At 31.0% G+C, this 20,814-nt stretch overlaps 1 protein-coding gene across 2 annotated transcripts in view; it reads left to right on the top strand.

The window, feature by feature from the left end:
- ASH2L_5 (Set1/Ash2 histone methyltransferase complex subunit ASH2) overlaps window positions 1-20,814 on the top strand; it is a 58,523-nt gene that overhangs the window by 13,688 nt on the left and 24,021 nt on the right. The window contains exon 4 of one of the 2 annotated variants that reach the window (XM_051211778.1): window positions 7,529-8,120. In XM_051211778.1, the coding sequence (XP_051071876.1) occupies window positions 7,529-8,120 (592 nt within the window). Of the gene's footprint in view, window positions 1-7,528; window positions 11,199-20,814 lie in introns of those variants that run through there. The other variant, XM_051211779.1, reaches the window with a different exon arrangement.

Raw genomic sequence — 20,814 nt, 5'->3', positions numbered from 1 at the left:
TGTAGGTTCATTCAGTGTTGACTACTTGCTCTTATTCAAAGTTTGGCTCTTAATCTTTAGGCAGACTTTGTCTGATTTGATGTCATTGAGTATTATGATCCATCTAGTTATCTAGTACATAGTCTATTGAGTCTAATATCTAATGTGTAGTCAATCAAATATCTAGTACGTTGTGTCTCAGTTGTAGGATCGTAAGTGTTAATCCCAATTTATTCCTTGATATCAAAATGTGGTGATCTTCCTATAGATGTCGCCCCACCAACGACGGAAGAAATCAGTATGGCCATCAGATAAATCAAGAGTGGGAAAGCAACAGGACTTGAGAATATACAAGCTGAAGCTCTGAAGTCAGACATGGAAGTAACTGCAAGTTTGCTTCGCATTCTATTCAGAAAGATTTGGGAGGAAGGACAAGTCCCGATAAACTAGAAAGAAGGACACCTTATCAAGATACCAAAGATAGGAGATCAGAGCAAATGTGAGAACTATAGAGGAATCATACTACTGTCAGTGCCAGGAAACTTTTTCAATAAAGTGTTGCTGTACTGGATGACAGACTCAGTAGATGCCCAACTTCGAGGTCAACAGACCGGATTCCGTGAGGATTGGTCGAGCAAAGACCAAATCGCGACGCTACGGATCATTGTTGAACGATCGACCGAATGGAACTCGTCACTACACATCAATTTGCTTGACTATTAGACTGTGTTTGACAATATGGATAGGAAAACCTTATGGAACCTTGATTGTCACTACGTAGTGTGTAGCAGAATTCATACGGTTGACTAAACTGTAAAGTCGTGCTTGGAGGACAGCTGATAGATGCACTCCAAGTGAGGACCGGAGCCAGACAATGCTGATTACTCTCCCCCCTTCTGTTTCTTCTGTTGGTCGACTGGATCATGAAAACCTTGACATCCGAGGGAATGCACGGAATGCAATAGATAACTCGGAATCAATTAGAAGATTTGGACTCCGCAGATGACCTGACCTTTCTATCCCATACACACGAAACAGTGCAAATGAAGACAACTAGTGTAGCAGCAGCATCTGCATCAGTAGGCCTCAACATACACAAAGGAAAAAGCAGGATCCTCAAATGCAATACAGCGAACACTGACCCAATCAAACTTGGTGGAGAAGCTGTGGAAGATGTGGAATCTTTCACGTACCTGGGTAGCATCATTGATGAACAAGGAGGATCAGATGCAGACGTAAAGGCGAGGATTGGCAAAGCAAGTGCAGCATTCCTGAAATTGAAGAACGTATGGAACTCAAAACAACTGTCAATCAATTTCAAAGTCAGAGTCTTCAATACGAACGTTAAAACAATTCTGCTGTGTGGATCTGAAACTTGAAGAACTACCACAACTATCATCAAAAAGGTAAAAGTATTCATAAATAATTGTCTACGCAAGACACTTAATGTCCGTTGGCCAGATACCATCAGTAACAGCCTATTGTGGGAGAGAACGAACCAACTTTTAACTGAAGAGGAAATTAGGGAAAGACGTCGGAGGTGGGTAAGACATACATCACGGAAATCATCAGGCTCCATCACGAGGCAAGTGCTAACTTGGAATCCTGGAAGGATGCGAAAAAGAGGAAGACCAAAGTAATCAAAATGCGGTAAGTAAATTATACAATACTAATGCCATAGAAGTATTTTATTACGTATAATGTTCAGTAAAATATGTTCTGTTAAGAGTATATAGATAGATAGTCAAATAATTAAGTTACTTGATCATAAAAATTCTTTTTCAATTTCTTTCAAACATATTTTGAAAAATGCTATCCAAACACCATAAAAATATATTCAAACCAAGTATATTCCTTTGGTAAAATATTTTAATTTCTCATTTTACTCTTGAACCGACCAATGTTCGAACACGATCGAAATCGTAGAAGCACTGAATGACCGTTTCGTCCTAGTATAAGGCTTCTTAGCAGTGCACATCCACAACTCCGAACGTGTCACTTAAACCCAGGACCTTTGTCATTGCGCGCAAACCCCTAACCTTTAGACCACTGAAACTGCATCCAACGATGTTAATGTCTGACTTCAATCAATTCATGATAGTGCAGTACCACCATCTATTATCTTCAGTGAAGCTCAATACTCTCTTATCCCAATTAAATGGTTTTCTAAAAATTGAGCACAATACATCGACAATTTCAAGTTAATACTGTGAAGTTTCCATAATCTCCTCTGTCATTAGAAAGAAAACAACATATTCTATTCGTCTTTTAGTTTCCTGTCTGTCTTTAAGTCAGATTCTTTGGATGTATAATCAAAATTGAGAAACAAATAACAAGGAAAGTAAAGGAAGGAAAAATTCACGAAAAACTAGTTTTTCTTTGAAAATATTTTAATTAGGTAGTGGAAAGACGAAATCAGAAGTAATACAAGTAATTGAATTAACAAAGGATTAATCATGAAACTTGCTAATAAGTCATAAACATATACAGATTTGTTATACCTTGTTTAATGATTTAAATAAATAGACCCCACTGATATCAATTATCTGGGTTTGTTTTTTTATATTTAAATATTCTAAACGATAATTATTTATTTCATTTATCATGTAGATGAGACAATCAATAACATTTTTAGATTTCGTTAATATCAGAAAACTATGTTGTTAGGCTTATATGATTAGTACGTAACCTCATTTGTTATTTATTCTCGGATCCATTTTTGTGATGCAATCTTTCCTATCCTCCTATAGACATATATTTTTCAGATAACTATATATACGAATGTACAGCTTAAGTAAATGGTTTTGTCGAAAAGAAAGTTTTCTTCACTGAATTCTCTTTTTCTTAAAAAAAATAGTATTAACTGGTTACTAAGTCTGCAGATTGCTCGAAATATTGTACACTTTGATCCAGTCACTGCATACAAGTGAATCAAGGAACAGTTTCATCGGTAAAATAAAAGTCTACAAAAAATGATTCAACATTAGAAAGATAATAAATAAATGTGCTTTAAGTATTCAGTTTGAACTCATGAAACAGTAATATACATTATCATATATTTCACAACAGTCTTTTAAAGCATCATGATCATCTTATTTACGTAATAAGAAAACTATCAAAGTTCTGCTTACTGAAAAGCTACATGGTGTTTTGTATAATGTATCATTCATTTGATATATATATATATATATATATATATATATATATATAGAGAGAGAGAGAGAGAGAGAGAGAGAGCAGACTATTTTTGATAGTTTTGCACACAGTACTCATTGATCATTGTTAAATGTGAAATTATCATAGATTACACCATGTAGTAGTTGTCACTTGCTTGAATTACTAAATTTGTCATCGTTAATTATTTTACATCTAGATATACTTAGCATGTTGCTAAGCTATGCAAATATATTCTGGCATACTTATCCACATTTTTATTGGCAAAGAAAATGATGGTTATTGAATTGCTGTCTATTTGGACATACATTTTGGATATTTCTAATATTCTTTGATTTAATTCATTTGTTTTAGAGCTAAATACGAACGCATTATTACTAATTCAGTCAGCTAGTGATTGGTTTCTTATATATCGAAATTATTTGAAAATACCAAAATGACCAAAATATAGCTATAGTCCTTGTCAGTGATCCAGTCATAAGAATTGATTTCACCATATAATTATTCATTTTTCAATACAATATATTTGTGCAAAATGTTATTTATGGTCTGAAGCAATACTTTTGAATTGATTATCTGAAAACAGAAGTTTGAAGTTCATGGTTATTGTAAAGTGATTCAGTATTTTTGAATATCCTTCTGTGATCATTTCGCGTAATCACCAAAACCAGGGATTAGTCTTCAATTGTGTTACTGTTTAAAAATGCATTATTGTGTATTGTATCATTTGGTATAGGAATTATTAAATCAAAAGACATTAACTCGAACATTATCATTCATGGATATCTTGATGCTTTACTTTCATTATTATGTACTTTCTTCTCAATTATTTTGAATTAAGGCAAATCAGACCACTAAAACATATTTCAAGTACTTTGGTTCTTATTTCATAAAACAAATTAAAATTTATGATCATTGTGTTGTTAACCCAATAAGGGTAGTTAAGAAAAATTATATTTCACAGTCCCTTTTCAGATATTTTACAAGAGGTAAAAAGTAAAAATCAACAATAGTATTTTCTTTTCTATGCAAAGTTTCGAACATAGTAGTTTGTCTAACGAAATACATGAAGTTATGTATATATATGTATATTATTTAGTGAAGTATAAACGAATATTTGAAATGAAACCGAAAATCACAGTAATAAGAACACGAACAAAATGTGTAGTTAAACTTAGGTAAAAATGGTAGGTTTTTATATGTTGATCAAAGTGATAAATAGTAACTAAAGTAATAATTATGAGAATAAAGAATAAGGAGGAGGATGTTTTGGTTACTAATAATTAGGTTTAATGAAAAAGAAATAGGCGATCGTAATGACAATAATAAATGGTTGTATAATTATTCAACATGATTAAAACTAAATTCTAATTGATATATAAGAATCAGTAATGTTATGTAAGAGATAAAAATATAAGATTGTAAGACAAAAATGTTGAAAAAAGCAGAGTTATTTGATTAGAATTAGTCATTATGACAGAGAAGAATTTGCCACACCTTTTTCTGTACTTAGGATAAGGTGGCAAGTGTCTGATAATAATTGTCTCTGATATACGAAGTAAGGCTGATGTTGTTTGTTAGCTATATATTTTAAACTTGCGAAAACTTTATTACCTTTCAGACATAAGTTACAAAGTATTTCCTCATAAAATCTGGTAAAAGCTATTGATTTTCTCATTGATATATACTTACTACTGCATATATATATATATATATATATATATATATATATATATATAGCTGGAGGTGATGTCGGAAGGATATTGGTCTACTTTTGAATGCATATTCAATATTTGATTTTATATGGTGAAAACACTTGAGATTCAGGGAAGCTGAATTTTAGTATCACTTTGATTATTCCGTTGAATTTGTCTAGAGACTCATCTCCTTTGTAATTGCATAAAGAAATTTATCACAAAATATCGAAAGGAGCTTGCTAAAGACCATAGATAACTAACTGTTCTCTAAAAGTATGTCCTCACCTGTCCTCTGTTCAAAGAAGACGAGATTTCAGGGAGAAAAGGTAAAAGAATCAGGGCGTTATTAAAAAGAGTATATGATTAAAAACACTGGATATTCGTTGTAGACTTTTTGGTATTGTGGAGACTTGTGAAGACTGTTGAACTTCTGTGACCAGCGATTAACATCTATGTGTAATTGCTATAGTTCGAATGAGATGCGTGACCAGTGAACTTCGAACATGTCGGGAATGAGACAATTAATATCATCAGTGGCAATCAACGATGCTCACGCAATATCGCGAATTCATTGGAGTTAGACATGTACATCATTTGATCCTGGTTCAATGGTGTACAGGTTGAGCGCTCACCGTGATACCTGGAAGCCCTGAGTTTGATATGTTATGAATAGTTCCTTCTGAGGGACCTCATACTGGGATAAAACCGCTGTTCAGAGCTTCTTGGTTTTCAGTGGTTGTCTAACTAAGATCAGTACGTGACATAAACTTGTAACCAGAACTTTGTTGTTGACGTTTTCCGTTTTTAGTAGTTTATCACTATTTCTGGAAAGTGATTGTAGATTTATTATAACAATCTATTCTCTAGAAACAAATTGAATTAGAAATGATCATTTTATTTTTCTCGTCTAATTGATCTTAAGTTCGCTTAATATACACCTTTTTCGGTGTAATTGATTCTCAATTATTACTTTTTTCAAGCGATTGGTTTCCGTGACAAACTTTTGTAAATTAAGAATCATGTACATTGAAGAACGAAATGAATTCATTTTATTTCGTGTACTCTAAGTCATCCACAAATTCATTTATTTACATTAATAAATGAAATGTATTATTATTTAGATCGTTTCAATTCACTTACTAAAACTACTATTTTGCCAACCAATAGTAGTAATAGTATTACTTTACTAGAACTTTTTGTCACTGAACAAATTAGTTTTTAATTTTAGGAATAACAGACTGCACATGAATGCATATATATATATATATATATATATATATATATATATATATATATATATATATATATATATATATATATATAGCTTATAATGCCTACTTTTTACTGCATCATCATTTTTGATTCCGTCATATTAATCGTATATTAATTAATATGTTCAGTCTTAACTTATTTTTGGTAAATTGTTTAATTTTATTGATAGTGTTCACTATTATTGTTACTACTTAATGTAGTTGAAAACGTTTTTCTCGATCATACATTATCCACGGAGAAAAAATTAGAATACTATAAGTTTGTATATTTTTTCGTGTGTATTTCAGTTAAACTTAATTGATGTGGTGATAGGACGTTGAAAAAGACATGATGATGAGTTAATAATTTTGACATTCTTGTTGTATCATGTACATACCTAACTATATATACTGAATAATATTACAAATGACCATTAGTCATCATTTGTATTTAGTAAATTGATATTTACACATGTTTACATAAATCTTTGTTCCATGTTAAAGATTTTCTACGTCTCAATAATTGACAATTTGTTTGAAAGATTTGAATATAATTTCTTTTTAAAGTTTATAGACAGAATGACAATATTTTCGAAAATGCTTTCAATAAACTTATATCGTATTTGCACTTCTGTCATATGCTATTTTAAGGTTGAAAATTTTGATTATTTTATTTTAAAAACATTTTCAAATATACATGTTAATTCAATTAAACACTTTGAGAAAATCAAACAGAACAAAATAGTGTTGGTTTTTTTGTTCATACATGATCCAGGATGCAAGGAAATTATTTCCTCAATTAAATCCCTCATTATACAGAATATTTAATTTCCACCTTTTGTCCAATGGTGTATTTTACTGATTATGTTCACTCAACTAGATCGATAATAACAATGTTAATAACATAAGCGGATAAGTTTATTGATTCTCTCCAATTAGTTTATATAGTTATTTGGTTGTATCATGCAAACTATTAGTTTTACACTTTCTATTATTTTAAATCTTTGTTAGTCTTCTAGATTTATTGAAAATGAATAATCCTCTCTTCAATTAAAACAATAAATGTTAGTTGTATAAATGTGTCGGAAAAATTAACTCTCACTAGAATGACTTACAGTTTACAGAATATTTTGTGATTATTCAAATTCAGTCGAACTTCTATCTCAAAATATTAACAATGGTTTGTACTAAATCGTACTAACCTTTATAATTAAATAGTATACTAAAAATGTAAACAATTGAATAATTTTATTCATTATGCTCAATTCGTCTCTATGTTGCATTACTCTGCAATCAAATATTATGATAGACTGACTATATTGTATATTTTATTTAATACATTTGAGATTTTCTAATCTTAAGTTTACATTTAAAAGTAGTCCATTTCTCTTAAAATAAGTTTGTTTTGTACTTTCTCTTAATATATAGAATGATTGTGATGAAACAACAGAACCGTCAGATATTGAAAGTGATGCTGATTCTGATGAATCTAAAACATGCAAAACATCACATTCTAGTCGTAAACCTATGAATAATAATGGAGAAAAATTGAATAAAACAAAAAAGTGTTTAATAAATAATTATAATCAAACATATGCTACTACTAATAATAATAGTAAGAGAAATTTAAATTCATTTGTATGTCGACGTTCTGGTTCATCAGGTGTTGGAAGTTTATTGATTTTTCAATTTCATGCAGCTTTATCAGATGATGGTAAAGCATTAGTTCATATGGTCACAAATTGTTTAGCCGATTTACCCAGTCGTACACAAACACCACAACATTCACCAAATAAACAAACACCAATTCATACAGCATCATCTATAGACGATCAACTTAATGAAACAACCATAAATCAATCAACATCAGGAGCAATTACAGCCACATTGTCATCACCATCATCATCTTCATGTGATAATAGAAGAAAATGGAGAGGACAAAATGTCATCGGTGGAAATTATAGTGATACAAATGAGAATAATACTAATACTAGTAATAATAACAATAATATACAAAATGGTAAGAGAATTTTTCCTTTCACTTGTCATTTTCAATTGTGGTTTATCAATGAAAATGTATCACTAATGTTCAGGGGACAGTTTGAAAAATTGCTAACTTTGTATTTTTATGTTTATTTCACCAGTTCAATTATTGAAGTATTTCGAATGCCTTACAATTGAAAGGAAATCGATAACATAGTATAACTGATATTATCAAAGTTCAGATAAAACTGAGAAATCATCTGAAATGTGTTTTTGATTATCTTATGTGAAAAATGTATTATAGAGGAATAATTACATTTAACGGTTAAAATACTACGTCACTGTAAAATGGGGAAAGAATAAACAATTTAATCATAGTAATGAAACATAATGTAAAATATGATGAGTTAATGGTATTTATGTAATCATCAGAATGAGGATTTCTGGAGATTGTAGTAATTTTAATAGTTGAATTTGTGAGTCGGTCTAATCTATATCATCATCGAAAATCTGAAAGCACTGGACGACCGTTTCGCCTTAGTGTGGGACTCCTCAGCAGTGCGCATCCACGATTCCTCACTCGGGACTCAAGCCCAGAAGCTTTGGTCTTGCGCCCGAACGCCGGCTCAGTGGTTCAGAGGCTAAGGGTTCGCGCGCAACAACAAAGGTCCTGGATTTAAGTGACGCGTTCGGAGTGGTGGATGTGCATTGCTAAGGAGTTATATACTAGGACAAAACGGCCTTCCAGTGCCTTCAAGTTTTCAATGGTGATCTAGCTTAGATCGACTCAGGAATTGAACTATTAAAATTCACATAATTTCCATATTTTATCTGAATTGAAGAATTAACTGTGCGAAAATATCATGTTTGATAAAGAGAATATTGTCAAACTTAATTATCAAGATATTGAAACTTGTTAAGGATTTTTTCGCATCGATGTATATGATTTCATTTGTTCGTCATCCATAACGTTCGCCAATCTAAATAAATAAAAGCTTGTCTAGTTGTTGAAGTATTTCAAGTTTCCCAGAACAATTGAATTGAAATTGTATATTTGCATACAACTTAGAGCTTATGAAATCCTAAAAACTAGTTCTTCCTTTACATTTTACCAAATCAATTTTTTCGATAATTAACAAGTACAGTGTGAGATACTGTTGTAATTAACAGTGTAATTCTTCTTGCAAATTTGTTAATGATAATTAAATGTTCTGTTTAGCACAAGTGATTCAACTTGATTTTGGAACATATTCATAAAAGTGCATCATTTAATTTTTTGTTGATTATCAACATTGTCTTTTATAAATGAAGTGTATGATTTAGGTTCGTGGCTAGCGGTGATTTTATCTTTGAATACATAAAAATAAACCCAAATAATCACTGGTTCTAAAAATCTGCGCAATCAATCAGTTGGTTCAATTGATTAGTAAAATAATCAAAATGTTTCCTTAATAATGGACTTCTGTTGTGTTGCTTTAGTCCATCTTTTGTTAAATTACTGCGTTCATGCTGCTATAAGCCATTCTTATCCAGTCCGTTACCTTCTCATGCATTGTTAATGCTTCTTTTATAAGATCTCCGGACGTTTTTGAAATTTTATTTCCGTATTTATCTTAGTAAGTGTTGCCAACTAGAGCCCGACCGTAGCTGCTACCTTGACGCGGTGGTCGGGCTTGCCTATCGTGATGAGCCAACCGAGCTATATTGGCTAGAACATATGTTCCTGTAGGTTCTACCATGCCAGGCAGGTCGATTGGAGAACGGTAAGGCTAAAAGCAGCAACTCAAGGTCTGAGGACGAAGTCGTACTGCTGACTGTAGAGGGCTGTGACAGCAGTAAGGTGTTTCCCTCGGACAACCAGCATTTGCAGCGATGCTGCCTTCTCACAAGGAAGGGTGATGTTAGGAAAGGTCGACCCTAAAAATGTCACACCTCACCTTACCTCACGGATCTCCGTCTCCGGCGGTAAGGCCTTTTGAAGAACGGAGCTAACACGTCAAAAACCTCCCACAAAAAGGCCGTGCGCGACCAGCCTCAAGCAGTTGTTCGCTGGGCTCTGCGGTTACGCTCCCAGGCCGTTGAGGCCAACATTAATCCATCTTCCTTTTCAGTTTCCTCAAGAAATACCCTTCCACGGTGTGAGCAACCGGGAAGTGACACCAGCCCTCATATCCGTAACAACACACGAGACCAAGTTGGTCACATTCAAATCCTTCCTACACCTCCTAATACCTCTCTTATCTTCATGACTAACCCTCCTCACGTCTCTTTATCACTTTGCACCGCTAGGGCAAACGATTCGAGTACGCGGAACGCTATTCCTGGTCTCCTGAAACCACTCTCTAAACTACACGTAGAAGCTTTTAACGTATGAACACTGTGCCGAATAGGACAACAAGCTTCCTTAGCTAGAACTTTAGAATTTCGAGCCATCGATGTGTGCTGCGTCTCCGAAACGCGCATACAGGATCCGAGTAGCGTCATTCATTTGACCTCACCATGACAAAATAAAGAACCGACTCGATTTACGCTTCGTGTATCTGGAGGCCCAGATGATGCTTCTCATGGCCTCCCGGCGTAGGTATAGCATTAGTACTGCTGTTCATTCATCTGAATATCTGTCTTATGTTTACGACTAGAAATAACCTTTATTTTTTCAAACAAACTAAATAGTTCTCATTAAGATTAGTGATTCAACTATCTTTGTGATTTAAAATGTATAGGTTTTTTAACACTGAAAGAGGAATTTAAGCAGAGTAGCATGAATTCATCTTATTTTGTTTGGTTCTTATCGGTTACTTATAGCCTGTAGTATTTCAAAATGCCAATGCAAATGGATTAAAATCATTTATATGAAAGAGTTTGGAAGTTCCTGTGATTGGATATCAGTATAGTAAATTTGTAGATAAATTTAATGGACCAAATAAAATATCGTAAATAAATATCTTACGTAAAAAGGCGTTCTACGACACTGGTAGTAACCAAAGACCAGAGAATTTGAATGAAGGAATCAGGTAGCAAATAAACACTGATAATAAGGGAAAGAGAGGAATCTATATGAACTATATTAATTCTTACTAATCTAAAACATTTTACTTCTGCACTCAAGAATGTGTGTTATATGAGAAAAGATGGTGAAAATCAATCTTTAAGTACTTCTCAATAGCTTGATGTATAATATATACAACTTTGCATATCTTAATTATGTACTTTCATATAACTTGGTTTGTCTTCGCATCTTAGATGCTCTGTTTTTATTTTATTTTCATATGATTTCAATTTTTGATAATAATGATCTTATTACCAATAATTACTGTTTTAACTGTAGTGAATTATTCACTTAGTATGATGTTTAGTTTACGTTTATCAGATCACTTTCTAAGTGAATAGTTATTTATTGTTTTGTTGTTGTTTCAATCTAGTCATTTTATCGATGATACTTAGAAATTTTATGAATTGAAAGGATGTTTCAGTGATTCAATCATTATTTGTTTTGATGATTATCGCATTTTTGTTAGCAAAGATTCAGTAAATTTAAAATTTGTTTATTTATTTTTAATATACATTTGCTTTTCACAAAATTTGTTCATAAACAGCTCGTAAAATAGCAATTAAAAACAAATCCGTCTTGAAGTTTTGATTCCACATTTCTTATTGCATAATCACTATTCATAGCTTTAATAGTTTTCTTCCCCATAAATAAATTTTATCAGAGAAATTTCGAAAATCTGGTAGGTACGATTATCATCTGATTGCTTTTTCTCTACGTTTCTAACAGAGTATAACATCACTTTGTTCGAGAACTGAAACCAAACACTTTATTTTTGTAATGAGGGTACGTGAAAAAGTGTACATCCTCTGGATTTGCATGATTGAAACGTAAATGTAAAAATTGAAACTTTGAAAGCATGATACTTTAGGAGGGGCCTGAGAATTCACAACTTAGTGGTTTATCATATTTTGTGGAGAATGGGCCGTCATCAATATATAGGAAGTCTTTTGAATAAAGCGGTTAAATCTTCATGTGATAGTTAACCTTGTTGTGCAGATATTATGAAGTACAATAGATCATTTAAGATGACTTGATTTTATTCATCTTATGACCACGAAATGAAATGACTTTCATCTGCGACTTAATTTTATTTGGCTCTTTCTGAATAAATATAGTTTGGCAGTATGGAATTTCATTTGAACCCAAACTACCCATTTTTCTCCATCATATTAGAACCTAAATTATGTTACATTTTTGTCAACAACTTTATTTTTTGATCTCACTACTACATGTAATTACATTTCACAACAAAGTTGTCAGAGTAAATTGTTTCAGTCAAGATATTAAAAATGAATCATTATTCTTTGTGTACGACAGTTTTTCTGATACTGCTTGTAGGACATTTTCAAGTCTAATTTATATCAAATCAAACTAAAATAAAACGAATACTTGTGTTATAATTGAGCTTACAATAAGCGAATCGCCATGTGATCCGTTTACCAAAATGTCTACAACACATACTCTCTTATCATATTATTCACATATGTAGTCAGCTACGGTTTATCCATGTTATTTTGTATACCATTAAATTAATGTGCAAAATTGTGTTTTCCTTTCGAATTTTTGTACATTTAAATGAAATTTATTTTATTGAGAATGACATTTATTACTAATTGTTCAACAATGCATTTTTGATTATAGTTTTGTAATTCTAGTGTAAATTATATTTGGAAAAGTTTGCCGCATTGATGAAACAACAAATTATAATGTCATATTAAGCTAATAATATTTACATGACTTTTTTATAGAATTTTTGTTAAATACATAATTTACTATATAATAATTAGTTGAATTATTGTACTATTTCCTCTATTTTTAAACTCTTTAATCACATGTGTATGATTTATGTAAAGGAAATAGTTTGTGGAGTAGTTTTAAATAGTATTGTCACCATTCATACATGTAAAATATCAGGGTGACTTCCAGGCTTGCTACAAATATTTTAAGTATTCATTGTCAAAAAAGTAAGTTTCGTATTCATGAAATTCATCGTGGATGATCATGTCAAACATATCGACACAGTGCTTTTTTCTAATCCTAATTTGATAATATTTAGTAAGGTACAGTAATGATAAAACTTATGAGCTACACGACAGGCTGGATATCGTTTAGCCACTTAGCCAGGATACAATGATCTTTATTTTTAATTTTAATGACTTGTGATATGGAAATATCATCATCTTCTGTGAGCTTCAATAATACTATGTTTAACTCTCTGGCATAATAATATTTTTCCTTTGGATATCATCATGTCCGATTAATTATAATCTATGGTTCTCACTTATTTTGATATTAATAAAACAAACAATATTAAGAAAGTTTACTGTGATGTCAAATTTGCATTTATATGTACTCTGATTACAAATTTTCGTAAAAAAAACAATCCGTAGTTTATCTGTAATGGAAAGATTTTAATTTAAAGTACTATTCTCCTTTTTCAAAAAAAAAATGTTTATTCAAATATGCGTATTCCTTAATTGAGTGTTCAATGTAAATATCAAAGGTTAATTCCTTCAAGTCATTATTTTCTATTTTGTACATTTCCATATTCTTCGAATAATAATAATAATACCCGAATATAAGAATTTAGTTCAATAAATGAATTCACCTTATTCCATGCATAATAATTCTTTTCTTTTCTTCACCAAGAATAGAAATATAATATCAGTGGATTTTGTATGTTCATTCATTTTCATTTGTTTCAATGATGTTTGTATGCGTGTATCTGTGTACACGTAAATGCGTTTGTTGGATTAAAAAAGGGAACACGTACATAGAATGGAATTTTGATTATAGCGTGTTTAATGTTTTCTTCTGAATATATATATATATATATATATATATATATATATATATATATATATATATATATATATATATATATATATATATATATATATATAGATGTGTATGTTGCTATATATATTTTTTTTGACGAAATACGTTTTTGAACTTAATAATTTATTCTAATGTATTTCAGTGAATAAAATAATATAGAAGAATATTTCCTATGTACCCAATATTTTCATCTTTATATATGTATAAATTAATTATAAAAATCAAAGCTATTACAATCGATTTGTCTTAAATAAGCATTAATTTAATAAACGACTCAGTGTTGGTTAGATGTAGTCGTCAGGATACTTTGGAACTTGGTTTCACGCTAGTTGGCATTTCTCATCAAGGCATAACTGAGGTTCTGAGGAATCTGAAACTACCTACGATAATCAATCAGATTCGGAATCTGTGACGTTAACACTGATTAGTACGGGCGGCGAGTGGCTTCCTAAGGACTGAGATATATACAGTTAACCTGTTACTGAGGAATTACCAATGTCATGTTTTGTTCGGTCTTGATCGAATTCTATCGATCAAGTAGAGTATAAATTATCTTGATTTTCAGTCATTGTTACTTTAATTTTTGCGACGGTTTCCTCAACACAAAACTACTCAAAGATATTAACTGAAAAAACCATTTGGATTCTAGCATTTTGCACTTAATTTAACTTGAGTAATTTTTCCAGTATGTTGTGCACCATGAAATCAATACAAAACTGAACACATGAATTTACAACTCTATTATGTGGACGTTATAACTATTCAACTTTCGTGCAGTGAAGTGATAGAAATTCACTAGCATATTCAAAATAACTCATTTTCACAAATTACTTGTTAAGTTGATTTACTTTTCCATTATAAAACTTTACTGGCCACGTAAATAGGGTGATAAGAGATTAGGAATTTCCAACAAGATAATACAAATCAAATATTTCATGAAGTAGAAACCGCAGTTTTCATCTTATTTTTTACAGAAACTCACATAGATTGAAATACAAAAAAGAATCAGTGTTGTTTCTTATTTAAACTTCATATTTATAAAAAGGCATTTTTGGATAAAGTCGTCTGTGATGATGGCTTGATAACCGTTGAATTACTATGTTTTAGTTCAATTTCAATTGTTCTTCCAAACCGTTGCAGAAATGTAATTGACAGAGTGTAGTCTCCGTGTTGTTTTTCTGTTGCATATGAGACTGCTAGAGGCTAAAATTAAAAATTATTACTATACGTATGTAATGGGCAGCCCACAGAAGCATTCCAAGTGAAGACTGGTGTCAGACAAAGCTGCTCATTCTCTCCCTTTCTCTTTTGGTAGTGAAATGTATTATGAAGACCTCCATATATCAGGGAAAGTACGGAATATAATGGAGAGCTTAAATTCAAATAGACAATTCGGACTTCGCAAATGATCTAGTTTTTCTATCCCATATACACCAACAAATGTAGGTGAAGGCAGTCAGTGTAGCAGCAGCGTTTGCAACAGTAGGCCTCAATGTACACAAAGGGGAAAAACAAGATCCTGAAATACAATACAGAGAGCATTAACCAAATCACGCTTGATGGAGAAACACTGGAAGATGTGGAGTTAAGTACCTGGACAGCAGCATTGATAAACAAGGAAGATTCGGTGCAGATAAGATGATATTGATCGGCAAGGCAAGTACAGCATTCCTACAATTGAAGAATACATGGAACTCAAGACAGCTGTCAGCCAACATCAAAGTCAGAATCTTCAATACGAAGGTCAACACAGTTCTACTGTACAGAGCTGAAAATTCGAGAACTTCTACAACCATTATCGAAAAAGTAGAAGTGTTTATAAACAATTGTCTACGCAAGATAATCAATATCTGTTGACTGAATAGCATCAGTAACAACCCACTGTGGCAGAAAACAGACCAACTTCCAGCTGAAAAGTAAATTAGGGTAAATGCTGTAGGTGGATAGGACATACATTGCGGAATTATCAGCCTGCATCACGAGGAAAGTGCTAACTTGGATTCCTGAATGTAGAAGGAAAAGAAGAAAACCAAGAAACATTGCGTCGGCAATCTGAAACAAGCAGTAAAAGAATGAATGGTAGTTGGAAACAACTGGAAATGAAAGTGTAGGATATAGTTGATCGGAGAATCTTGGTGGGAGGTTTATGCTCCTCCACGAGGGATAAGAGGCCTAAGTAAGTAATACATAATTATTGATAACTTTAAAGGCTTCACAGTTGATTTTAAGGAAATTTTAACTGATATACTTTAACCCAATTAGTCTTATGATTATATTAACTGTCTTTAAATGATCAGTTTAGATAGAAATACTACTTTTTTATATAAACTACTGAGAAACGTCATGAGTAGTTGAGACTTGTAACAAATGCAGATATTACTCCATAAATCGGTTACCTGCTTTATATATATATAGTAAAATAAACAAACTGAAAGCGATAATCAGCGTTTCAGTGAGGATAACGCAAAGGTTATTTCGAAAATCCTTGGACTAAAGTGCCAACACTCGTTATTGAAAAAGTAGATAACCTGCGGTCTCCTAAGGATGCTGATAGCGATAATAATAGTAATATTAAAAGATATCATATGGGTTCAACATCAGCTAACGGTAACGCCATTGAACTACAAATACTTATCACTATATAAAGAATAAACTATATAAACATTATGATAAGCATCATTATTTATTTGATCATGATCTCCCATTGTGGTTTACAAAGAGGTATCAGTTAACTGATGTGATTTTCTCTTTCCTAATAATAATAAGTGCAATAATTACCTTGACTTTATATCAATTGTAATTAAATAAATAATTAATTAATAAGTTCCGAAAATAATCATTATTTTGTTTTTTATTAGAATGTTTTCTTTATGAATTATGTTAGATCGTATGCAATAGTTGGGATAATCATAAAAATCATTAGTTTCATGTTATTCTTTAAATCTTAAGTCAGAATTTTTATTTAAATGCTGATGATTACTGTGTAGTTAGTGAAATAAAAATAAAAAAAGTACTTGTTAGGCAAGCTAATGACTGTCTGAATTTAGTGGCCCAATAGATAATGCGATAGGCGTTTAAAGTTAAAAATGCTGATTTCTACCGTTGACGTGAGTACCGACAATGGAATGGAAATATATTCAGGTGACCAATCCCAAATAAGACGAAATATGTGCTCCACTGCTAGTTAAAGTTTGTATATTTTGCATAAATGTTATGAATGTTTATTGCTTATAACAAAAGTAATTCAGCTTGCATTTATCATTAATTTCAAACAACGAGTATGCAAAAGTAGAAATTCCTCTTAAAAATATAATCGTTTGTTTTTAATTACTTTATTATTATTCTTTCAGAAATAATTAATTCAACAGAATACACAAGATTAGGATATAATAAAATTTATCTAAAAGTTATGTGTTAGTATATTCTCTCTTACCTCTTTCCCTTACTCCTCTTCGTCTTTTTTCAGAAATAGAAAAACTGCTTTCGTTGACCTAAAATTTTTAAAAGGAAAATTGACTTACAAACAGACAAATAACAGGTGATCTTTTAGTTGATATAGAGCATTTATATATCCACCTGTATGTGTATTTTACATTTACAATTGTCTAATTGTATAATTGTGTTCAGTTATTACTGTTGTTATCATCGTTGTCGTCATCATCATCATATCAACCTTCTTCATTATCGGTTGCTTTATTATCGCTAAATATCTTTGCGTGTGTGCGTATGTGTGCGATAATAAGGTAATAATCACATCCATGTGTCATCTTGTTTCTATTTAAATGCAAATAATGTAGTAAAAAGCATTGTAAAAAAAAAGACCGATAAGTGGCGAAAAAGCAGGTAAAAATTTTGAAACACTTGACGATGTATCAAAGCAAAAAATGGAAAAAAATATATGAATGAAATTTTAAGTGCTATGATTTGTTTTTTTGATGAAAGCAGTAATATTTATTCCTTCATGTATACATGGATAAAATGGTGTTTAACGCCATTGTACTTGTTTGACAATCATAATAAGATAGGTTGTTTGTAGTTTTTATACGATTTTAAAAGTCAATCATAACTTGATATTTTTTCTTTGCATTTGAAATAATATAAACATATGTATAAATTCTTCAATAAATAGCAAATGATAATGTGAATAATTACAATCTCCAGTGTATGCATAAATGACTACTGGATTTTAATAAATGTAATTTAAGAAATGAAATGTCAAAAGTTACTCCTAATCGAGCAAAAATTACATTAAACGTTCATTATTCTGAAAAAATAGTTATATAAATCTGTAAATATTGCTATAAGCTGGTGGTGTTGCATGATTTAACAGGTTAAGTAATATGCATTGCTATAGATTTGATATTTTACTGTTATTTATTTGACTTTCAAAAATTTCACACATAAGTTAACCAGTCAATAAGTCAAATTAGAGTGATCCACATGCTCAACTTCAGTTATTTTCTGATGTAGTTATTTCACCACTGAGTGTCATCTATGAGCTTTTTGTTAAATCTACATTTGGTTGATTTAATGCTTGACTAGCTTACATCTAAGTGCAAGGACAGTTGAGCACTTTAAATCTAAAGCAAGTTATCAGTTCACATTTTATTTGCTTTTAAAGATTCTATATCTGATATCATTCTTTTATATGCTCAAATCAGAAAAATAATCAACAATTAAATAACACATTTATGTGTAATAGACTTTTACAGAGGAATATTTCAAGTGTCCAAATGTTTCTATTAGATAGTACATTTTATCCAGTGTTCATTTAGTCGAAATAAAAAGCATGCTGACAACACATATATTACACTGATGAAACGTATTTGAGAAAATTATCGTTAAATTATGTATAAAAAACAACTTATATTAAGTATATGAATGTTAATGCTGTGGAACGTTTTTTAGAATGTAAAATCAAAATTTTACTACATGTATACACATTACTATCTAAAGCAAAATTGACATAGATGTAAATTTTCACATTTTATCTTATTTTAAATTTGTTTTACTATTTTAGATCACACCATAAATATTCTTTGTTCTCAGCACTTCATTTTGTTGCTTCATGTATTCTATTAATTTCTTTATAATTCGTTGTATATTATCTATTTAAAACGAATTTGAAAGTTGAACTGATTATCTACGCTGAAATTTCATTTTATAAAACAATTTATCATTATGAAATAATCATGTTGTCATGGACATGTTATTATTATTTCTATCACTACATAGGATTACATCTTTCTGGAGAAAAAAATACTTTCTCTTTATATACTATCATCTTTATTAGGTTAGTTTTTTGTAGTTTTTTTAGCGCTAGTTTTAGTTATTGATGTAAGTTGTTGCCTATAGAGGTGTTGGATTTACAAGTTATATATTAATTTTAGGTGTTCAATTTTTTTCTATTCGGTTGTACTGTTTCATTTGAATTTAGTTTTTCAAAATTTTAAGTGTCTAAACTGGTTTGTTTATCGAATTGTTCTTCTTTAAAAGCTTGTTATTTGACTAATGATTTGTACTGATTAAAATGTATAGGATATTTTTAGACGAAATGTAACTAAATATTTTATTAACTGCAATGCTGTTGAACGTTGATTAACAGTTAAATTTCATTTAATATGTATTGTGTTCGAATTATATTTTAATAGAAGATACATATTTATTTGTTTGCATATTAAACAAAATAACTATATAATTAAGAGAAAAAAATAAGCAGTTAATTAAATATAAAGTAGCTTGTGGAATACGACTAAAATTGGTGGTCTAAATTTTGGTAATACAAGTGTAACTGTCATCAAACTATTAAAATGAGTTACCATCTATGCGAGAATGGATTTGTTAATTTTCAAACTGTATCATATTATTGCTATGATATCTTTATAGTATCTGATTGAACTTGTTAATCGGTTTATTTAAGACTTTTATATATTTTCAGCATTTTCTTGCTCATACGTTTCAAGATAGTTCGCATGAAATTGATTTGATAAACAGTTTTCATTAAATTCAATCTTAAAGTTTAGATTTTACGATTATTAAACTATTTACTTAGTGATCAGTTATTTTATATTCTAGTAACATTTCCATTTGTAATCGATTTGCTTATGTTTTCTATTATTCACCGACAACGCTTATGACAAACAGAACAGACAAGGTAGTCAATATTGATCATTTGAGATGCTTAAGATATGTATTACACGTGCCCAACCATTATGTACCTCGATGCATAGTGTTTGTTGGTGTAGGAGTAGGTTAGAAGTAAGCTAAAGACAGCATCAATCGTTGAGTTGGTCAATTTAGATGGGTACTGACTTACAATTATGGTCTATATAATCGTCGTGGCCAATAATTGTAGACTATGGTTAATATGTTTGAGAATCAATAAAAATGGCACAGATCTATCCACACTTTGGCTTTTCTTAGGTCGTGAATTCTAAAGTTACATCATTTTTCACTGTTTCACAAATTTTTTCTTCTCGAAACATGTTGTCAATGAGTAGTATTTTCTCCTACCGCTGATGTGGTTAATAATTTCACTATTCTGGCATTTGTCTTGATCAGTCAGTCAGTCAGCTACAACGTAGGACCAGGCATATATGTGCATCTGTTCAGGTTGCCATACCGCATCAGCACAACAAGATGAACACCGGATCCATAGCAGTGGTTATGTCAAAGGTGGTAATATATAAGAGAAAGATTGCATATAGAGATATAGTACAAGAAGAAAAAATTTCTTTCGTAGAAAAAAAGGTATGAAGCGATTTTAATCTCTTAGTTTAAGAGAAGACAGGGAGTGTATACACCGACGCCATTGTGATCGATTCTGAGCCATGTCACTAAG

Source organism: Schistosoma haematobium, chromosome ZW (genome assembly GCF_000699445.3).
Source record: "Schistosoma haematobium chromosome ZW, whole genome shotgun sequence".
Lineage (NCBI taxonomy): Eukaryota > Metazoa > Platyhelminthes > Trematoda > Strigeidida > Schistosomatidae > Schistosoma > Schistosoma haematobium.
The sequence above is the reverse complement of the archived record's forward strand: the minus strand, read 5'-3'. Positions and strand labels throughout refer to the sequence as shown.